Source organism: Diorhabda sublineata, chromosome 4 (assembly GCF_026230105.1).
Source record: "Diorhabda sublineata isolate icDioSubl1.1 chromosome 4, icDioSubl1.1, whole genome shotgun sequence".
Lineage (NCBI taxonomy): Eukaryota > Metazoa > Arthropoda > Insecta > Coleoptera > Chrysomelidae > Diorhabda > Diorhabda sublineata.
The window spans coordinates 18,691,668-18,713,632 of record NC_079477.1 but is presented as its reverse complement, the minus strand read 5'-3'; the positions used below and the strand labels follow the sequence as shown (position 1 = coordinate 18,713,632).

General features: G+C 29.7%; 1 protein-coding gene across 1 annotated transcript in view; it reads left to right on the top strand.

Moving 5' to 3' along the window:
• Positions 1 to 21,965, top strand: part of LOC130442517 (dnaJ homolog subfamily C member 13) — a 57,665-nt gene that overhangs the window by 15,608 nt on the left and 20,092 nt on the right. Inside the window, exons 6-21 of the mRNA XM_056776683.1 lie at positions 202 to 451; positions 823 to 995; positions 1,162 to 1,369; positions 2,978 to 3,133; positions 5,326 to 5,580; positions 6,034 to 6,411; positions 8,229 to 8,434; positions 8,492 to 8,651; positions 10,089 to 10,355; positions 11,268 to 11,446; positions 11,556 to 11,865; positions 12,327 to 12,478; positions 15,592 to 15,793; positions 15,859 to 16,047; positions 17,749 to 17,884; positions 21,149 to 21,333. Coding sequence (XP_056632661.1) covers positions 202 to 451; positions 823 to 995; positions 1,162 to 1,369; positions 2,978 to 3,133; positions 5,326 to 5,580; positions 6,034 to 6,411; positions 8,229 to 8,434; positions 8,492 to 8,651; positions 10,089 to 10,355; positions 11,268 to 11,446; positions 11,556 to 11,865; positions 12,327 to 12,478; positions 15,592 to 15,793; positions 15,859 to 16,047; positions 17,749 to 17,884; positions 21,149 to 21,333 — 3,406 coding nt within the window. The remainder of the gene's footprint in view (positions 1 to 201; positions 452 to 822; positions 996 to 1,161; positions 1,370 to 2,977; positions 3,134 to 5,325; positions 5,581 to 6,033; positions 6,412 to 8,228; positions 8,435 to 8,491; positions 8,652 to 10,088; positions 10,356 to 11,267; positions 11,447 to 11,555; positions 11,866 to 12,326; positions 12,479 to 15,591; positions 15,794 to 15,858; positions 16,048 to 17,748; positions 17,885 to 21,148; positions 21,334 to 21,965) is intronic.

Genomic DNA, 21,965 nt, shown 5'->3' with positions numbered 1-21,965 from the left:
TTACACAAAAATATTTTGAAATAAACAATTTCCTGGATTTTAGAAAATGCACATGTTTTGCATAGAAGCAAAAAGTATTAAAAAATTAAACCAGTAAAAGAAACCTAACGTTCTTTCATTGAAAAGTTCATAGAAAATTTTGTTAGTTGAAACCCTTTTTACTGTTATTATCTGTTAATACAAAAATATATATAATTGTAGGGATTCTTTATTAGCTTCTCTGTTGGATGGAGTTAGAGCTGCTGGTAATAAAGATGTCCATGTAACAATGGTTGCCACAGACAGAGGTTTAAGATTAAGTCCATTCAGTATACCTGTAGATGAGGATTCCGAAAGTTTACATCTTAAATTGCTCATGAATCCACCACCTACTAAACCGTTCTCTCAGTGCTTGAAACGATTCAACACCAATATACCCTATAGTGGACTTCTATATAGCATCACACAAGAAGTAAGTTATTATTTTATATTTGTAACTGTATGGAATCTTATTCCCAAAAAAGATTCATAACTGTATGAATCAGAACCATAATGATGATTTTTTTAATTGTAACTCACTTAAATATCATTTTGTACGTTAAGTATTTCCGTACGGTTTGCCTCCCCCTAGACCTGTGCAATACATTTCAAAACCTAATTGTCTATTTAAAATAAGGAATACTTCCTTATACTCATTTTTTTACTGCATGAAAATATATAGCACTTGAGAGGGGTGACTTAAACACTTTATATCTGCCAAACTAGTTGTTCATCATTGAGAACTCTGGATGATTGTTTTAGTATTTACCTATAAAAATATTGTCAACTGCCTACTGTTTGTAGGGAATCTTTTCGGAAAATAAAGAAAAACTTATCACAGGAGTATTGCAGTCTTTGGTATCAAAAGAAGGCGATCAAAAAACAATAAGTGTAGCAGAATTGGAAGCTCAATTCCAAGCTTTAAGACGATTAGTCGCTAGCAAAGTGGGATATGCATCATTTACCAAATTACCTGGGTAAGTAAATACTAGTTATAGAGATTGATAATCCTACATTATCAATGACAGTCCAGCGTTACTGGTTGATGTATGATAATAATTTCTGAGTAATTTATGAGATATAGAAGTCCCCCCATTTGCTATTGGCACAGAAACAAAACTAATTAATTTATAATTGTTCTAGTTTTAGAGAAGCTATTGGCCATAAAGTGATAACGGCATTAAAAAGAAATGATTATGCTGTAACACAAGCAGCAATAGATGTAATTTGTGCACTAATGCATCCTATGCACGATGATTATGATCTCAGACAAGAACAATTAAATAAGTCATCATTGTTACAGACAAAACCATTTTTGGAAAGTCTTTTGAATATGTGGACAGAACATATTGTAAGTAAATAAGTAAATATCTTACCCCGGAAATTTGAATTAATTTCTTACCAATGGTAGTGTATTATTTCAATTTTTCTTATTATTCTATGCCACAGTTTATTTAAGTTTATCTTCTGTCATCAGTTCAAATGATCTCATCATTAAGTAACACTTAACTAGTATTTCAATCAATATAAATGTTATAGAGGATGTTTCTAAATTCATGGGACAAAATCAGGAGGTGGTGAAATTAAGATGGATCTTTCCTATAAAAAAATTTCCTCAGCCTTGCCGAGATATCATCTTTAAAAGGTAGTGACTAGCATTGAGTTTTCATTTTTTTTTCTAACCTTGAAACTTGGAATTCTGGAAATTCGAGCAAAGGACTAACTACGGATATTTTTTAAATATTCCAGTTACATTATATGAAGATAAACTTAGCAACCCTTACTTTATTTTATATCAAATCTTTCACTCCGGATGAAGTTATGTGAATTATAATCATAAATTGAAATCCTTGTTTTATTTGGAAATACTTTTTATTCTTAAATTTTATTCCCAAAATCTATCAACCATTCATCTATGTGTTTTAAAAGAATAACAGTTATATCCTTTCCACATCCAACGGGTTCAAGTTCTTTTACGTACAGATTTTCCTCAATGAGCTACATTTTGTGAATGGTTAACACACGAAATGCGATAAATTCCTAAATATTTGAAATTGAATTGAAAAATAAAATATTTTTCAAGTCAAGTAACATCTGTCATGTTGTCAAACAAGCCCTTATACGAGGATATATTGAAAAATTCTTAGCCTACTATAGAACGAAACAAAATTTCAATGTCAAAATATTTTATTACTCAACATATTCTTCCCTTAATTGGATACATTTATTACAGCGAACCTGCAACGTCTCTAGACCTTTAACAAAAATGTTTCTTCTTGCTCTGTAAAACAGACCTCCACAGCTTTCATTACCTTCTCGTTGGAAGAAAATTTACGACCTTTTAAACTTTTTTTCAGTTGAGGAAAGAGATGATAATCGGACGGAGTCACATCTGGTGAATAAGGGGGGTGTTCTAGTAATTCAAACCCTACATCACTAATTTTTTGCTTAGTAACATGAGATTTGTGTGCAGGGGCGTTGTCCTACAAAAACAAAACACCTTTTCGCGTCTTTTCTCTTTAATTTTCTCCCGTAGAGTGGTCAGTAATGTCGAATAGTAATCTCCAATTATTGTTCTACCCTTATCCAAAAAATTAATCATGATTATTCATGGCAATCCCAAAAAACTGAATCAAGAACTTTTCCAGTAGATTTTTGGACACTAAACTTCTTAGGTCTTGGACAACCAGAGTGTTGCCATTCCATCGATTGTTGCTTTGTTTCTGGGTCGTAGAAACGTCTCGTCTATAGTAACAATTCGGTTTAAGAAGGTTTACTTTTTTGACGTGAAACTTCATCATGACACTTCTAATAAGTTATTGTTCGTTTCCATGGTAACGTAATATTTTGTTTATGCATGGAACTGGTCTAGGCTAATTAGATATCAATACATCCTCGTATATTTGATTGAAGTATAATTTTTTATCAAATAATAAGATAATTTCATGTTATATTTTAGGCAGTAGGTACTGGTGCTTTGATAGTATCGGCAATGTTGGATTTTTTAACGTTTGCTTTGTGCGTTCCTTATAGTGAAACCACGGATGGAAAACATTTTGACACACTTTTAGAAATGGTATCAGATAGAGGTCGGATGTTATTTCGTTTATTCCAAGTATGTGAAAAAAATGCGTTTATTATTTATTAGCTAACCTAGCAAACTTTGTTCCGCCTTAGAAGCAATAACTGAGCAGATTTTTGATTTCATTATATTCATTTTGTTTTTATTAGAATAATAAATATAAATAAAAAAAATCAAGAATTTTAATGATTCTTTTTGGCTAGGTATTTTGGTGCATAGGTTGCATTGTTCAGTGAATGAAGCACGTGATAGATGATGTTTATTTTTTTATTATCATGCACAAGAACAAATAACGCAGATGATCTTCTGACCCTTGAACATGCTGTATATAATTGACCATGGAGAGAACATTGATTTTCTAGATTCCGAGCACAAACTTTTAAATATTGGCCTTGTGATTTGTAAATGGTTATGGCAAATTCAAGACAAATTGAACATTAAGTCTTTTAAACTTAAATGGCCAATTGGTGGTCGGAATGAAAACTTTCTCACCTTCAAATTTTCATTTGAGTATCGTCGCGTAAATCACATTGTTCATCATTTTATTCAACACAAAATGTCTTATGCTGCACAGCTTTGGTTGGTTTATGTTTCGAATCATGATTACTACAAAGCCAACCTCTAGTCTTAAATAGTGTGCTGGTAAGCACATCCAAATAAATAAGTACCTTGAATCTCACTTAGAAACAACCATTTTATTTTTCATTGTTTGCAAGAAAATTTCTTTATTCGGGTGCTCCGTCACAAAGAAATGAATGCAATGGCTCATATTGCGGAATTAATAATCTCAATTTCACTCGCCTATTAAAACACCATATTCCTGGCGTTTCTCCAGAAAACCTAAATGCGCCACAATATTCGCAAACAATGTCCATTGTCCCATCTTTACAAAAGCGGATCATAAAGTGTATTGTAAATGGTGGGCATTTTGAGTATTTGCTTTGAAGTTTTTTATTTTTGTTCACAAATTTGGTATTGTTACATATTTAAGGAATAATAAAATTTTTTTATGAAAAAATTAAAATTTATTGAACTTTTTAGAAGCAAATAACTCGATAACCAATTACACAAATATATTACAAATTACACAAATCAAAGAAGAGTAACTTTTTTTTGTAGAATTTAACGCTTTTTAATATTTTTTTATTATTTTAGTTGTAAGTTTAGCCCAAAAAAGTTTACTTTCATTTAATTAACACAAACAAGTGTAACTAGCGCCCTCTATTAGCAATGTTTAATTAGAGTGCAAATTATGATTCTTCATGCAAAAAAACGTAAAATTACCAATTTTCAAAAATGGAAATTGTGAAAACATGAAAAAATTATTGCGAAAATCAAAATTTAAATTCAAACTTTAAACACCCTGTATCTCGGAAACTAGCAATATTTGCATAAGGCATGTTAAGCAGAATCATCATATTTTAAGGTCTAGAATCTACAGTTCAGAGATTGGACATTCTTAATGAATCACCCTGTATATTACTGATCTGTTGCCATATCATTATTTCCAGCAAATTGTAGCTGTGCTCTTTTATGTTCTGGGAAGGAATCTGGGCATCAAATCGAATATATATATATATATATATATATATATATATATATATATATATGTGTATATATATATATATATATATATATATGTGTATATATATATATATATATATATATATACAGTGCTTTTCAGATAAAAGTATCCACCTTTAATAACTTTTGTAATACTGGTATTTAGAAAAAATCCAAAAACACGTTAATTTATGTTGGAAGGGGCAAGCATTATGGCTTATTTAAACTTACTGGAAAAGCCACCCCCTCACCCCTAGCAGCATCCCCTTTATTGAAGGGGCAAGCATTATGGCTTATTTAAACTTACTGGAAAAGCCACCCCCTCACCCCTAGCAGCATCCCCTTTATTTTTTTAAATTACTTTTCATATTTTTTATGTAAAATTTGGATACTCCTCTTTGAACTGATTTCAAAAATGTATAATACTTGTAGGTTAAAGTGGTTAGTTTATGAGATAAACAATTTTTCTTTTAAGAGCACAAATTTTACTTATTATTTACTTTCACCTTATTTGCCTGTACTAAAATGGGTTGTACAACAGTTCAAACTCTTTAATCTTTTTTATATCATTATTATTATTATTATTATTCGTACTAGTTACTACGTTTCTACGTACTACGTACTACTACTATGTACTATTCGTACTAATTAATTTATTTCAGCATCCATCTATGGCAATAGTTAAGGGGGCTGGATTAGTAATGCGTTCTATCATAGAAGAGGGTGAATCTGAAGTTGCGGAAAAAATGCAGAATTTGGCATTAGCCGAAGGTGCCTTACCTCGACATCTTTTGGCAGCTCTTTATACTCAAGGCACTGATGGGCGATTATTGACACATAGACAATTATCTAGGCATTTAATAGGTCTTTGGATTACTGGTAATCCAATAGCTATGGGACTACTAAAAAGGATAATGGTATAATATTTAGTAATTTATTAAAAACATATAACTCGATAAATAAATTTGATTATAAAATTACCTTGGAGTTATAATTGCTTAAAAATTTTACTAAAAGAGAAAGCAATTAAATTTATTCACTCAATTTATTATAAATTACAAATAAAACTAAGAGATATAAAAAATATCTCTTGGTATTATTTGTATTTCCTTCCCTTACAACCAGTGAGCTTAAAAGGTAAATTTATCTTTGATTAATTTATTTAATTAATAAATTCAGGCATTCATAGGTAATATTCACATTCACATATGAGTCGACCACAATCCCTTTCCCTAAAGTGGAAATGTTATTAAGGTCTACTGAGGATTATAGTTATGGAAGGAAGTTGTTTTTATTACAAGAAAACATTTAAACTTTCATATTATCATATCATTAGTATTAATAATTAATATGCAAAATTAATTTTTCAGCCAACGGGACTAATAACATTTTTGGATTCTAAAGATCAAATACCCAAAGAAGCTATAGAACAAGAAATGCTGAATAATAGAGATAACTTGAAATTAGCTCAAGATCATGCCAATAAAACCAAAAAAAATCCAAACTGGCATGCCGTTGAAAGACAACTCAAATTAATGGAAAAAAAGGTTGAACATTACACAAATCTAGCATTACAACATTGGGGAACAACAGTAGGTATCCAGTTGAAAAGAGAGGAGAAAATGAAAGAGAGGCCTATTGTATTAAGGAGGAGACGAGAGAGGAAGAAAGCAGAATCTAATTGGTTGCTCTTTTATTACAATTTTAATAAAGATCATGCTCTTCCTAATCTTATATGGAATCATAAGGTAATTATGATTTTTGTCACAAAAAAATATTTTTTTTATTACTAAAAAATTTCAACAGAAAAATAGAAAGGACCTTATTTCACCATTTCTTCCCTGTGATAACTCATTTTTATTCTATAGTTTTAATCCAATAACAAAGAAGATTTTGTTGAACGGATTATCAGAATTGTTTGCAAATATGTGATTCAAAAACAATATATCTTTTCATTGACTAACGGATAATTTTACAACTGATAATTCTACAACTGATAACTGCTCCCCTTTTAAGTAGTAATTGCACACTAGACGTGTATTAGACTAAAGCTTTGGCACTCAATCGATTTTGTAAAAAAATTGATACATAATTTTTGGGAAGTATTGAGCACGCTGAGATGAAAATAAATGTAATGCAAATGAAATACCTAAGAAGAATAGTAGTAAAATTTAAGTGGGATTAGATAAAGAATAAAGACAATACAAAGGAAACCAAACAAGAATTGAAAATCAATATCATAGTCACTGGTTGGACTTTTATAGATAAAAAACCTGCAAATTAATGAGCTGCAATAAATAAATTGATTTAAGATGCATATTTAGTAGAGCTCAAAAGCTAAGGTAAAAATTTTTAGGTGTCGTCATACAAAAAACCTTGAAAATTTTGAATAATAAGTAAAAGTGCAGAAAATTTTGCAGCTTATGGCGAATCGACATTAAATATGTATTTGATGGGTGCTATGAATTCATGGTATAGTAGATGTCTTCAAGTAAACTTCACGTTGTTGAAGTAAAAGAATTGGCAAAAATTACTTATTCTGCCGTTCTGTTTTGTTCTCTTTGTAACTCAAATTACAATGTCGGTTAATACGGAAGTCTACTTTAAATGGGTACAATAAATTTTAATTAATAATACAAATTCAACCATATAATAGTGATTTTATGTTTATTTTTGTCAAAATTCTTCCAAAATTATTATGTGAAGGCAAAATATGCAAACGCCATTTTGGAATTTTCGGCAGAATAAAATTGTGCCATAATTGGTATTGTAGTCAGTAAATGTTGAAAAATGTTTCGAATAAAGCCCTTTAAAGCAATCTAAATTAGCTTCTATGTGCATCAACAAAACAACATTGTGCTATGATATACTTCCCATACGCTTCCATGTGCTAATGTAACGAGAAAAAAACCAAGCCAATATAATATGGAGACTTGATGAATACCTACCATTTGGAAAATCTAATTTAATATGGATGCACGTAAATTTATAGTTACATTTTAAACAAAACTGCTCACATTACCACTGCAACTTTAATTTCGGGATTCCTAAAGTGGAATATATGCATAATCACAATATTACTGTTTTATATACGACATGATTGCAGAAATAATTTTTTTCTGATGAAACGAAAGCCGAAAAGTACAGATATTGTTAGTTATTACCAGTTTATCTACTTATGTTAAGCCTGAAAAATGCTTTAAAGACGTCAGACATTGTATTGACTATGGTTAATATTTTGCAATAGCTACCTAGGTCACAATTTTTAACCCATCAAATATGTGTGAGTTATGTTGGACAACCTCTTTTTGTCGATACCTAGACGTGCATAGGAATCTACTCTGAATTACTTTGCTATGGAGTCGCCAAAACACATCCTTAATGTTTTCTGAGTACATTTCAATAAAGTTTTTTGCATCATTATTTATGTAAGGATGCTATATCAAAAAATGATGATCGAGAAATTATTCCCCCAAGATGTAACACTTTACTTTCATCGAGTACATTCCTCCAGTCTTATTTTTATATCAATTTCCCAAAATACTGTGATATTTTTTCATTAAAGACTAGAGAAGAATTGAGAAGTGCCTTGGAAGCCGAAGTGCGTAATTTTGCTTCAGATAGGGAGTTAGCTGGGCTAACTCTAGTAGCCTGGAATCATCGTGAGTTTGAAGTTAATTATGCTTGTCTTGCTGATGAAGTTAAAATTGGTGATTATTACTTAAGACTGTTATTAGAAATAAATGACGAAAATTCTCCCATACGTCGAACGTAAGTAAAAACTGTTTATCATGCCATGTTGAATTGAAATATTTGAATTATTTTTAGGTATGAGTTTTTTAATGATTTGTATCATAGGTTTTTGTTAACTAATAAAATTGAAATGAAATGTTTATGTCTTCAAGCCATGTCCATAGTCTATGGTAGATATTATGAAGATATAGGACCATTTAGTGATACTAAATATATCATAGGAATGTTAGAGAGGGTTTGTATTGATCAGTTATTAGATTAACTAATTATTTAAAAATGTATATAGTGTGTATTATTTTAAAAATAAATTAGCTCCAATATTTCTAATGTAGAATAAATCACTATTAAGAGGGCCTTGGGTAGAGCAGAAGTGACACCCTACTCCCAGTAACTATGAAATCTAATAGTAGATCAAGATCAGTACTGGAGAAAATAAAGGCAATTTGGTACATTTTCGTGGGTTACTCTGATCATTCGATTATCCCCCGTGAATCCATTCTGGACATCCTACTTCACCTCAGGTACCATTAGAGGTAACTGGGGACTCAGTCTTTCTATCGTGATGTGAATAATCGAGGTCATCCTTAAACCCAGACTAATTTAAGCTTCTGGCGTGGGAGTATAGGATTACTATGGAGGCAATAGAAAAATTGAACTAGCAACAAGATTGATAAGTTTAACACTAACGGCTGCACTAGATGCCTTCCTAGGCGATGGACCTCTAGTGAAAGCATCAGTGTGCAGACGTATTAGCTAAATGATATGCACGGGATAAAACTGTTGAGATAGCATTGGTCCACCGGGAATTCAGGGCGGATGGAAGCTTCATGAATCTTCCAGACAGTGACATTACTACATGGATGGATTCCAAAAGTTTCTGTTGTGCAGAGCTAGTTGATGACCATACTCACCTCGACCCAGCTAACTGCACAATATGCACACCATTTAATGTGCACATTCGCTTAGACTATGCCGGGGTATTAATGGCATTCTAAAGCATGACCACTGAATGAGAACTGATTCTGGAAAGCTAGAAGGTACACAATGAGCTGGCTGGCGAAACGACAGTAAAGCTCCTCTATATACCTGGACGTAGTGGACAAAGGGGCGATGCACTTGGTGACAACAAGACCCAACTTGGAACCACTCAATCGTTGAAAGGTCCCGAACTTGCAGTGGGTTTGAGGGGTTCCTTAAGCAGTGGAAAAGATACATGGCTCCAGCTATATTGTTGCACACAGGCATAAATATTGAGAGGTGGCTCCTGTGATAAGTACCATAATGAAATGATATTACTATCCGACTGACTTCTATCAACTGCTCCGAAGACATCGGGTCGAACGCCTGTGAAGATCTTTTTCGGGAATGATATGAATCTTCTGTCATATTTTGTATTCTAGGAGAGAAAAAATCGTGTTGGTGGCGATTACATGGAACAAGTTTGATGGAGATGGATATATTCAATAATTATGGTTAAGTAGGATGTTTTGATGGAGGGGTTATTATTTTATTCCTTTTAATTTGTGCTCTGCTTAATATTATAGAGCTGTTCTGTGTTGTAGAATATTCTAAAAAATCGTATTTCCCCCCTTTTTTAGCATTGACTGTTTCATTGATATATAATACATTATTCTTACAAAAATTCATATTTTAACAAAACTGAAAATTTCAGTGTATTGACCGAATGGAAAGAGATAGGTTAATAATATTCATAGAAAATTTGATATTACATCACAGAAACGTTCAGGATATTCTGGATGTAGGTGGGATCCAAATTTTAGTAGATTTGATGGCGTTAGCGCACTTACATACATCAAGAGCTATGATACCAACACAAACTAACGTTATTGAAGCCGGTCCTGACATGAAAATAGCCGAAGAAAAAGAGTGGTATTATAACAGTGATAAGGGTAGAGAGGGTCCATTATCATTTAGTGAGGTGAGTTGCTTTTTACTGGAGAAATTTCCTGAATTTGATCTTCAATTTTTTTGAAAACTCACTCCTGTACTCTGCAAATTGGGTTCATAGAGGAAACCATTCAGATCATATATATTTACGATTTTAGAGTTATTATTATTATTCCTAGCAAGCAATGTGCTTTTTAAATCTAACAATTTTTTCCTAAATTTTAAATCACTATTAAAAGACCTACATTTTGATGGGTTAGTAGTATTTTAAATAAACACTTTCTCGTGTGATAAAAAAATAGTGTCTTGTTGATTAAAAAATCAAAGTTTTCAAATTGCATTTTTCTTGATTTTCAATGATTTTATTCCTGCCTAATAAATATATAAATAAGAAAATTGAAAAAAAAAACACTATTTTGACGGACATTAAAAAGTAAGAAATAAAGCCTTGACTTGAATCCTAACCAAACTGGATGGTATTGGTAACAAAACTTGATTAAAACAATTGAATATTGTAGAATTAAATTGTTCAAAGGTAATAAAATGATTTTACATCATGTGTCAGTTGTTAGATTGGTTACCAATACACAATGATCGACAAAAATAAAAATTATTATGAAGATTTATATTACACTTGATAATAGAACCAAGAATAGTTATTTGTTGAAATGAAAACAATAATAATGATAAATACAGAGGAATGAAATATATTTGATAAACATGATAACTATTGTGTTAACAGGATCTCTACACATTGAACACACAACGTTAAAATTTTTCTAATGCAAATTATGTAGGAACTGTCCTATCAACACTTTATGATAATATTATTTTATAGTTACGAAATCGTCTCTATATGACTCAGTTAACTAAAATGTAAATAGGGTGTCTCAATATTTATTCAATAATAAAAATCTGTTTACTAATGGTATTTTATTTCTAGATGAAAGATTTGTATGAAAAAGGACAAATAAATCATAAAACACGATGCTGGGCAATGGGCATAACATGTTGGCGACCTATGTCTCAACTACCTCAATTAAAATGGTATCTTTTAGCCAAAGGTAGTTCGGTTCTGAATGAAACTGAGCTCGCAACACATATCTTAAATCTTTTAATCAAGTAGGTAACCAAGAAAATTAATAATATTTATATTAGTATTATTATAGTTAGAAGTTAAATATATATGAAAAATTTTATATTTGTTTCAAACTCTTAACATAAATTTCAGAATGTGTCAGTATTATCCCAGTAGAGATGCAGATGGTGCTGTGATAAGACCATTGCCAAAAGTTAAGAGATTATTGTCTGATCAAACAGTATTGCCAAATGTCGTCCAATTATTATTGACATTTGACCCTATCTTAGTTGAAAAAGTAGCTACTCTTCTGTGTGAAGTTATGAAGGATAATCCAGAAATGTCCAAGCTGTATACAACTGGAGTATTTTATTTCATTATGATGTATACTGGTAGCAACGTATTGCCTATAGCTAGGTTTTTGAAATTGACCCACATGAAACAAGCTTTTAAATCTGAAGAGGTGAGATTATATTTATTTTTTTTCTTTATATATGACTAGTACTGAATTCATTCATTTTAAAGTGATGTTTCACAGAAATCTATCAAATGTACCAAAAAATATGCTTTATAATTGTTAAACAAATACTTAATCACGTATATATTGAAATAAAGTGGTGAGCTGATTCATTTTTTTAAAAGAAACAACTGTTACTTCCAAAGATCTGAACAGATTGTAATAAACTTGGTTCCCTTTGTCAAATCATTTATTTTTTGTCCTAGTATAGTTGTACGCAATAAAAGCAAAACTGAATCTATATTTTGACGTGTTCCTGTATTTTTTCACTTATGTTTCCTAATGGAGAAAATTTGAGGTTTTCAACCGAAAATGTGAAATTGTATATAATTGATACATTTAACATAACATAATTAAATTGCCACCAATACTATTTTTGTTGTTCTATTTTAAAGTAATATTTGTAGGAAGCTTCGCCAATTTTACAAAAAAGCATATTAGGAAGGCTCCTTCCTGAAGCAATGATTCACTATTTAGAAAATTATGATGCCGAGAAATTTGCACAAATATACCTTGGAGAATTTGACACACCTGAAGCAATATGGAATTCGGAAATGAGGTAGGTTTATTCAACATTAGAAATAAAATTAAAATATAGTAAAACTTTTTGACAAAAGTTGGTTAGAAATATGACCTCAAGTTATTTCTGGATAATATAATTTCAAAGTAGTGCTAAATAATTATCATCAATCAAATTGCCCTCAATGAATAAGAGAACAATTATATGGTTTTCCTGCTAAACATCAACCTTTAAAGGGTATTGCGTATGTTTCCTCTTCTAGAGAAGATTTGCTATTGACCCCGTACCTGTAATTTTGAATGTAACCACTGGTAAGCTAAGGTTAAATGAAAATCTATCATTCACTAATACAAATAAGTTGTATCAAAATCATTTTATGCGATCTGAGTAGGAATCAGTTTATAGGAATGCTTTTTATGTTCTTTAATATGTTTAGTGTTGGTGTATGGTTAACATTTCTTAACATGTTCAATGTAAGAAAGCTGGGTCCGCAAATTTTGAAATAGTCGAATTAGTTCGTGTTGTGATCGAGTTTTATCTAAATAAAGTTATTCATCTTTACTATTTCTTATTTAAACGAAACTGATAACTCTTATAACAAAACCATTTGCTAAGTTATTTTAAACAAAGTAATTGCCAGGATTTCATATATGTATTTTCATTGAGATATAATCTGTACATTATCGAAAAATTTGAAAAAAAAAAGTTTAAATCAATCCATTTATAGCGATGTATTCGGCCACATTGTCTTTTTTCTCTATTTTCTATTAGTCGGTTCTTAAGGCCCGATTCTACCTGCTATTTCTACTTAGGTATTCCTTTTTGTATTGTATCTAGAGGTATCAAATTAGTTATTCTGCTTTGTGATGACGTTTTTTATTCCGTATGTGTCAACATCAATTCTGGAATAGTTTGTATCATTTTGTTTCTTTTTATATTTGCATATAGAGCCTTTTGGCTCTTATTTTACATAGAAAGGTAAATAAAAGGTTTGTGTTTGGTCGATTGACCAATTCTTCTACATTAACCACCTTAAATTATTCATACAAAACTACTATTAAAACATACAAAATTCATAAAGCACTACAATTTTTTCCCTTCACTGTTGCTCAAAAATCAGTTATTTATATGTATTTTTAAATGCATTGCAAGATTACATATAATTGATAATATCCAAATATTTACTAAAAATGGACACTTGATATGAAAAGGAACATTGATTTGAACATTGACGTATTTCTTTATGATGTGTAGGTATTTATTAGATTTCCCCGTCTCAAATTTAAGTTATGGATGTCTGTTTTATAAGTAACTCTTGTGTACAAATATTCTGGTAATTTGTTTCTTAAAATTTTGTAGTAAAAATTCAGAGTGTACAGCTTTCTTCTATTGATGCCGTAGATTTGTATTAAACAAGAGTTCTGAATTCTTTGTTGATAGATAAATCTTTGTGAAGCATAAGCTTTACTTAGTTTTTCAGTTTTTTTAATCGTAATTTGGTGTCAATTATCAAACCCAAATATTTATTTTATTCACTAATAGTAAGTACGAGTATATTATTCTCAAGCCGCCATTGCATCAGATTGAGTACCTCTGCTGTTTTGCTTCATGGCCAAAAATCAATACACTAGATTTTTTATAATTTTTTTTAGAGATGAAAGTAATTTCAGAAAGGTCTTGATTTATTTTGTCTGAAGCTCCTGTTTATTAGAATGTTTGAATGAATAATAAATCTGAGTGTCGTCAGCATACATGTGGTATTTACAAAGTGTAAGGTAAGTATGAAAGTTGGAAGTGTATAATGTATATAAGGGCGACCTAAAATGCTCCCTTGAGGGACACCTTGTTGTATCGTTAATTTATTATACATGACATCATCTAACATGATTTGTTGAGATCTACCTGAAGGGTAACATTAAAGAATTGCTAAATTCAAAAAAAAAACGAATTGTTATTAATATTTTGTGATTTAAATCATCAAATGCTCTGGAATAATCAATGGATACAAGTACACTCAGTTAGAGTACCATAAACCAAAATATCGTATACATATTTGAAAAGTCTATGAGAGATGAAAGAATAGTTACTGTTGCTTTAAAGTTCTAACAATCTGCTCACAAAAAATTATTTTTTCCACACAGTTTAATTTGATTATAAATTTTTCTTTATTTTTTTAATTAAATTATTTTTTCAGCTTAATAAATTATGAAATAACAATTTCATGACAAGAATCGTAGATTATGGATAATTTGTCGATTTTAATTGATATCACCATATCTTGCAACATATTTTCACTGTATACATAAGATTGATATGCTTTTTCATCTAAGATAACTTCTTCAGCTCTATAGATTTATATAACAAATGAAGAACAAAGATGCTAACCCATCGAATCACTTTATAAAATCCTTTTGGTTATTCCAATTTTCTCCGAGGCATTAACATTTTGTTCTATACAAAAAGGTGCTAAGTTATATACAGAGAGAGTTTTTGCATCAATACCTTGTGGATAAAGCATTTCTCAAAGTACAGTATTATCTACCAAATTGAAAACCAATATGAAACTAACAAATATGCCAAAATGTTTTCTTGAAAGTAAACGTAGATAACTTGTTAAATAGTTGTGAAAAACAAAAAGATATTTAAGTAAGAACATGCACAAATGTACTGGAGTATTAACATTAGAGTTAATGAATTTAATTTGTGTCCAACATCTTCCGAAATGATGTTTCGATATTTCTATCTATTATTATTTTGGGCTGACCACTGACCAATATATACGATAATTAGCTTGTACCGAATGTCGCAAGCGGAAAGTAAGTAATTTATAGGTAGTTTAGAAAAAAACTTCTGACTTAATTTGTTGAAAGACTAATCTCATTTTGCCATTTAACAGTACTTTGTATTTTGTTTAATCTGGTTTTTCACATTTCAACAATAATCACAACAGGTAAATGGAAACGTTTAGACTATACAATTGCCAAACTTATCTAAGTTATTAATATTGTATAGTTAGCAGTGTCATAGCTTGTATAGGCCAACTAGAAATAATTTGCTCTTATGAAAACATAAGATTATTTATTTGTGCTTCAAATACTCTAATGCTTGAATTGATATTAAATATTATTTCGTACATTTAAATTTTATTTTAGACGAATGCTGATAGAAAAGGTAGCAGCACATATAGCAGATTTCACACCTCGATTGCGTAGTCATACGATGGTTAGATATCATTACATTCCGATACCTGCCGTAAGGTATCCCCAACTCGAACATGAATTATTCTGTAACATCTTTTATTTACGACATTTGTGCGATACTCATAGGTTCCCTGATTGGTCTATACCTGATTCAGTAAGTTTATAAATATTCGATTATTTTTTAAATATAAGAAATTGTGCTCCAATACTTTTCTATAGGTTCAATTATTGAAAGATGTTTTGGAAGCCTGGAGATCTGAAGTAGAGAAAAAACCTCCATTAATGACAATACAAGATGCTTACAAAAGTTTGGGATTGAATGAGCATAATCATGATGAAGCAACAGTCAGGAAAGCATATTATAAATTAGCTCAAAAATATCATCCTGATAAAAATCCCGAAGGAAGGGTAAGTGAAGTCAACTATATTTGAATATTTGTTGAAACTAAAATTAGCACTGCTGATTAATAGTATGAACATTTCAATTCTGCGTAAGATAGCAAGTTTTAGGGAAGTTATTCAATTGGCACTAGTTTTTGAAATACTTCATTCAATTTTTTATCTCAATGGGATTTTATAAATAGTATTTAACCATCTTCCAATCAATCTACTGACTTGACATCAGGCAGAAGCTATATTAATAATAAAATTCTTGATTGATTGCACACCTTTGTTTATAATGAAATAAGAAAAATATACAATTATTGCTTGAAAAAACATTATTTTACTACTGAATGGGAGGACTAATAATTATTACCGAGATTAATACTAACTACAAGCTAGCTCCAAACTACAGACCAGTAACTCTTCTCAATGTGTTTGGTAAACATTGTGAAATCCTTTTAAGAAGATTATATCAAGGTCGTAATCAATGTATTCCATAACATTTATTTTGATTTTAAGACAAATCTTTAACTACCCATCCAAGGAATCTTCTTGGCTCTGATTATTTATTACACAAACTAAGTAGGGCGATTTTATAATAAGCAACGTTCCTCAAACCTTTCCCTTCATGCTATAATGTTTATATAGTTTAAACTTGTGGATGCGGTTTTAATACAACATTTTTTCATAATTTGCTAATATATTAATACATGTATAAGATATTATTTCACTTAATTATGCACTAAAAAGAAAAAATGTCACAACTTGAGTCTTAGATAACTGTTGGATAAACGCTTCAAAAGTTGTTTGAAACAAATTAAAAAATATCGAATAGCGGTCCAATTACTATAACAATCTTAAGTAAGCTGGGATTTTTGGAATGATATTCATTCAAGTTATCATCTTTAAAAACTGAAGATAAGCCGAGTTTACTTGGTTATTGTGCCTCAGTCAGTGTAATTGTCAGAATTGATAGTGTAAACAGTGTGATCAGTATAACACTCTTGGTAACGAGGCATTACGAATATTACTTTAAAATGTAATAACATTCATTAGAAAATTATGTTTATTTATTTACCTATTATTGAGCTACGCGGTTTTATTACATTTTTTCTAATCTATTCTAATTTTATCAATACCATTACCCACCAGCTTAACTAAGACCCAAAAATTTTGGCTTTATTTTTTACTTTTTAGTGTATATTCAAAAAAAGGCTTTTTTCTTTATTTTGCTTAGTTATTTCTTGTTTATGAGTGAATTTATAATTTCGTGACATAATTTTAATTTGAATTTTGAGATACTTAAATATCTCAAAACCTTTTCAAACTCAAAACACTTACTTAAAATGGATGTATTTTTTGTTCCCAATATTTTATTTTAATTAGAAAAGGTTACTTTACCCACAATAATTAATTAAAATAGAAACTGTAATTTTTACGTGATAATTAATATGTTTGCATAAGTACTATAGTGGGTAAAGAGAAAGCGAGAAAAGTTGTCCAGGGACTAAATAATATTTGGCGCTACTCAATTTTGAAGATTGATATCAAGACTTTTATATTTGACACATATATCATATGTTTAGAATTAATTTCATATTTAATTTATTTAAGCAACCAGGTTAACTATGGCTCAATTTGGATTTATTCTTTTTCTCTATATGTTTGCATGAATTGAGTTTGTAGACCGACTACCTGATTAGTATAATATACTCTTCTTTTTAGGATATATTTGAAAAAGTAAACACTGCTTACGAATTTTTGTGTAGCCGTAGCTGTTGGACAGGAGATGGACCCAATCCTAATAATATAGTCCTAGTACTACGAACACAAAGTATTTTATTCCAAAGATACTCAGAAGGTAATTTTTAACAATTGTTTTTTATATTAAATAATGAATTTAATCACTTACTATTATATACATTTTCGTAGTAATATATGAATATAAGGAAAAGTGACAAAAGTTTTAAAAAAATGGCAGAGAATTAGATACCAATTAGGAGAGCAAATGAAAAATTATTTTTTTCGTGATAGTTGATTTCAGGTTACTTTTCAATGAAAATTAGTTTAAAATAAGGCGTAAAAATTGACGTATCGACCTACCTTGGTCTTTGACGCTAACAATTGGTGTAATTATATTAATCAATAGATTGCCAACATAATGAATATCAAAATAAGAATAAAATAAAAATAGATATCTGCTTTAACAAGAAAAATCAGTTTTTACATCTCAAAAATATGTAGCACCCATCAATTAAATTATTCAATGTGGCATAAAAGTTTATAAAATAAATTATACTCGTTCTTATGTATGTGAACCATTTTTTAAAATCCTCCTTTTCGTTTATTTAAATCGAATATTCCTAAATTTTGTGTTATTCTTTTCGATTTGTAACATGTATATGTGTTCATTAATAATATTCCTTTTTATCCTTTTAACAATATACTCAACTTATTTGTGATACTTGATTTCTAAATCTAATGTAGTAATCAGAATTTATTCATAAGTAGTAGTTTGGCAAGCATAGTTTTCTATCGATATAATGAAATTTTGTAAGCATGTAGGGAATACCACATAAAGAGATTTTTATTGAACGAAATTTTTGTAAAATTCAATGACGAGTAACAGAAAAGTCCACCAAAATAAGTTAGGATTTTTTTTCTTATCCCCCCTATTCACATAACCTGATCCCAAACTTGAAAAATTTGGTGGAAACAGATTTCAGACAAATAAAGAAGTGATTTAGAATGCATAATTTCATTATCGAAATTTTTAAACATTTCTCCTTTTTTAAAAAATTTCTGAGGAACAAAAAGTATTTTTTTTAACAAATATTTTGCTTTTTCCAAATTATTTGTAACTTCTAAAACAACTGAGATATGACTTTACAAATCGTACCCTAACGTATAACTGATACCATTTTCGAACCCTTTACACGTTGTCCTTTGAAAAATATTTATAAATTTATAAACTTATAGGTTATAAAATTTCCTATAAATATACGTTTTGAGAGACTAATTTACTTGAAAATTAACCGAGGTATGGCCAAAAAATTAAATACTTTTTTTTAAAAGAGATAAAAAAATTTGAAATCAATAAACCAAAAAAATGGCATAAGGACGTCTGTAAATATGTTTTAAATTTTTTTTCGAAATAGGGGATGCTTTATAGGGGTTGAACATTATAAATATAAAATATTTACGTTACGACATATATAAATATGTCCATTTAAAATAAATAAATCATCAAAAAGAGTAAATACGTTTATAAATATTTTTTTTTTCAATTTTTTTTGAAATAAAGGATGACTTGAACATTTGGGATGCAAAATATTTGAGTTGAACACAAACAAAAAGAGTCAATTTTAAATAAGTAAGCTACGACAAAGTGATTAAATAATATTTTTTTTAATTTTATACTAACCTTGGGTGCTTTATAAGGGATGAAACACATTAAGCAGGGTCTAAAAATATATATGCTATATTAAAGGATTAAACAAATTTTATTCTTATCTTAAAAGTATTTTTCCACTCATTAAATTCTTATACTCATAATTTTATTGATTCTTTGCAATAAGGGGTAGTTTTCACCCCTAAGGGTAATAAGGTTATATCGGCATAGGGTAGATTTTGAAGATAAAGGTAAGTCAAGCTTCATTCCAAATTTTCAAGCAAATTAATGCAAGTTTATGGAAATCGGAGGTAATACCTCATTTTTACTTTGGTAGCCTGGACTAGATAAGTTACCTCTGAAGTGCAGAGTCGAAAATACTTTGTGGCGGATTGGTCCTTTAGGAGATAACTACCTCAGGATTTTTAGCTGGTAATAGAGAAATAATTTACGACATAATACTACATTAAATCGAAATGTGGTACCTTTATTATATTGATTTCTTTTTATTACTTTTATCATTTTTTTAGTTGTGTCTAGGAAACTGTTCATGTCCATTTAAAAAACGTTTCGAATTTCTCTCTATCGTTTATAGCCAAGGTATTCTCATTTTTGATCTGAGAATTATGTAGTTGCAGTTTTTTTAACCTTATTGCAGCTTTCCAAAGGGAGTATTCCGTGACTTCTGCTGCTGCGTTAATTGAAGTTTTAATACGTACCACTTCTCAATATGTTCTTGGATCCATTTTTATTCTCAGGTAGTAAATTTTATGAGAGGTTATTAATTTGGCCTTGTATTAATAAGCAGAAATATTCGATTGAGTGGGTCATTTAAGTTCTTATTTAGTTTCTATTTGAGTTTTAAAGTTAATGGTTCTGTATAGTTTGGAAAACGACAAAAATGGCAAGTCATACGCACCCCGCAGCTGCAAAGTTTTGTTATATTAGTGAAGAATTTTTTCTGAAAATGTGAAAAAGGCTTATTTCATGTATTTGGTTGTTGTAATCGAAATATCAAATTTCCAAAATATTGCTGTTTTCTTTGTTTTTTGGAAAAAATCTGAATTTCAACTGAAATCTCAAAATGTATATGCCTCTTGTAGACGCAAAAAAGTATTTTTGCTCCCACTTCACATTAAATTTAGACTAATGAGAAACTATGAAAAATATGAATTTAAATATCTGAGGTTTTGCCCAGTTAAGTGATGCCAAGCTAAGGACTTAGACTCATTCGTCTTGGAAGCACCAAGGGAGATGAAATCCATCTATCATAAGTGATTACTGATATTCTTACAAAAAAGAGAGTTACAAATAAATATTATTGTATTTGTTGGTTCAATATCAGTAATACGAACAAATATATATAAGAACAAAAACCTTATGTCTTACAGCCTTTTTTCTAGCCATACTTGTATTTAAATATATTCATACTACTACTACTACTAGTATGCTATTCAGTTTTATGTTTCAGTAAGATTTTTTTGTCTACCAGTGTTATTATTTATGTTTACTATGTGTAATTATTTGGAACAGAAACGAAAAGAAGATCGAACTTTTATCAAATTCTTTTTGAATATGATCAAATTTTGAATCGATATTTATCTTTGTTGCTCTACATGTGTCATTAGATTTTTTTTTGTATTCATCGGATTCTATTAATCAATACAAAATTCTGCTTTCTGGTTACATTATTCCAATTTTTGCAAAAAAAGTAGTTTATATATTTATTTTTAGAATTGCAACCATATAAATATGCAGGATACCCTCAACTTATTAAAACGATAAAGATAGAAACAGCTGATGAACAGTTGTTTTCCAAAAACGCTCCTCTACTCACTGCTGCGTGTGAGCTGGCATATCATACAGTACAGTGTTCTGCACTAAATGCAGAAGAATTAAGGCGAGAAAATGGACTTGAGGTAATTATTATTATCGTTCAAAATAAAATATTTAACTCTCATTCATTCAACATTCATAGCCTGTTAAACAATTTCTTGGGCAAAATATTATTAAATACTCCTAACATTATATCTGTCATCAAATAAAGAACTCAAAATGTTACATGATATTGATCTTAATATAGCTTCTACACAATTCTATTATTTCTGGCATAAATGACAATGTAAAACTATAGAATCCACCTAAGTTGAATGAATGTAAATTTTGTTCAATTCATACTTTCATTTTAGAGACATGTTGAACACACTTTACAATATCCCTATACCAAAAATACTACAGTATTTTATAATTTTTAAAATACCTAACATGAAAAAATATGTAGTTGACATGAGTTTGATCTAATTAATAATAATATTAAAAGTAAACCATACTGCTGAAATCACTCTATTTATTACTGAAAACAGCTACCTTAGATGTGTACCAAAAATTATTTTTCATCACTACTTTTTCTTAACGTATAAACTTTTTGATATGTCTATTAAAATGTCTATTAAATCAAGGCACAAATGATAGATTTGCTTGTGCTCAAATAATTACATAAAAATTGTCGTTCTGATTATATTCACTTTTATGTTTACCAGACTATAGATGA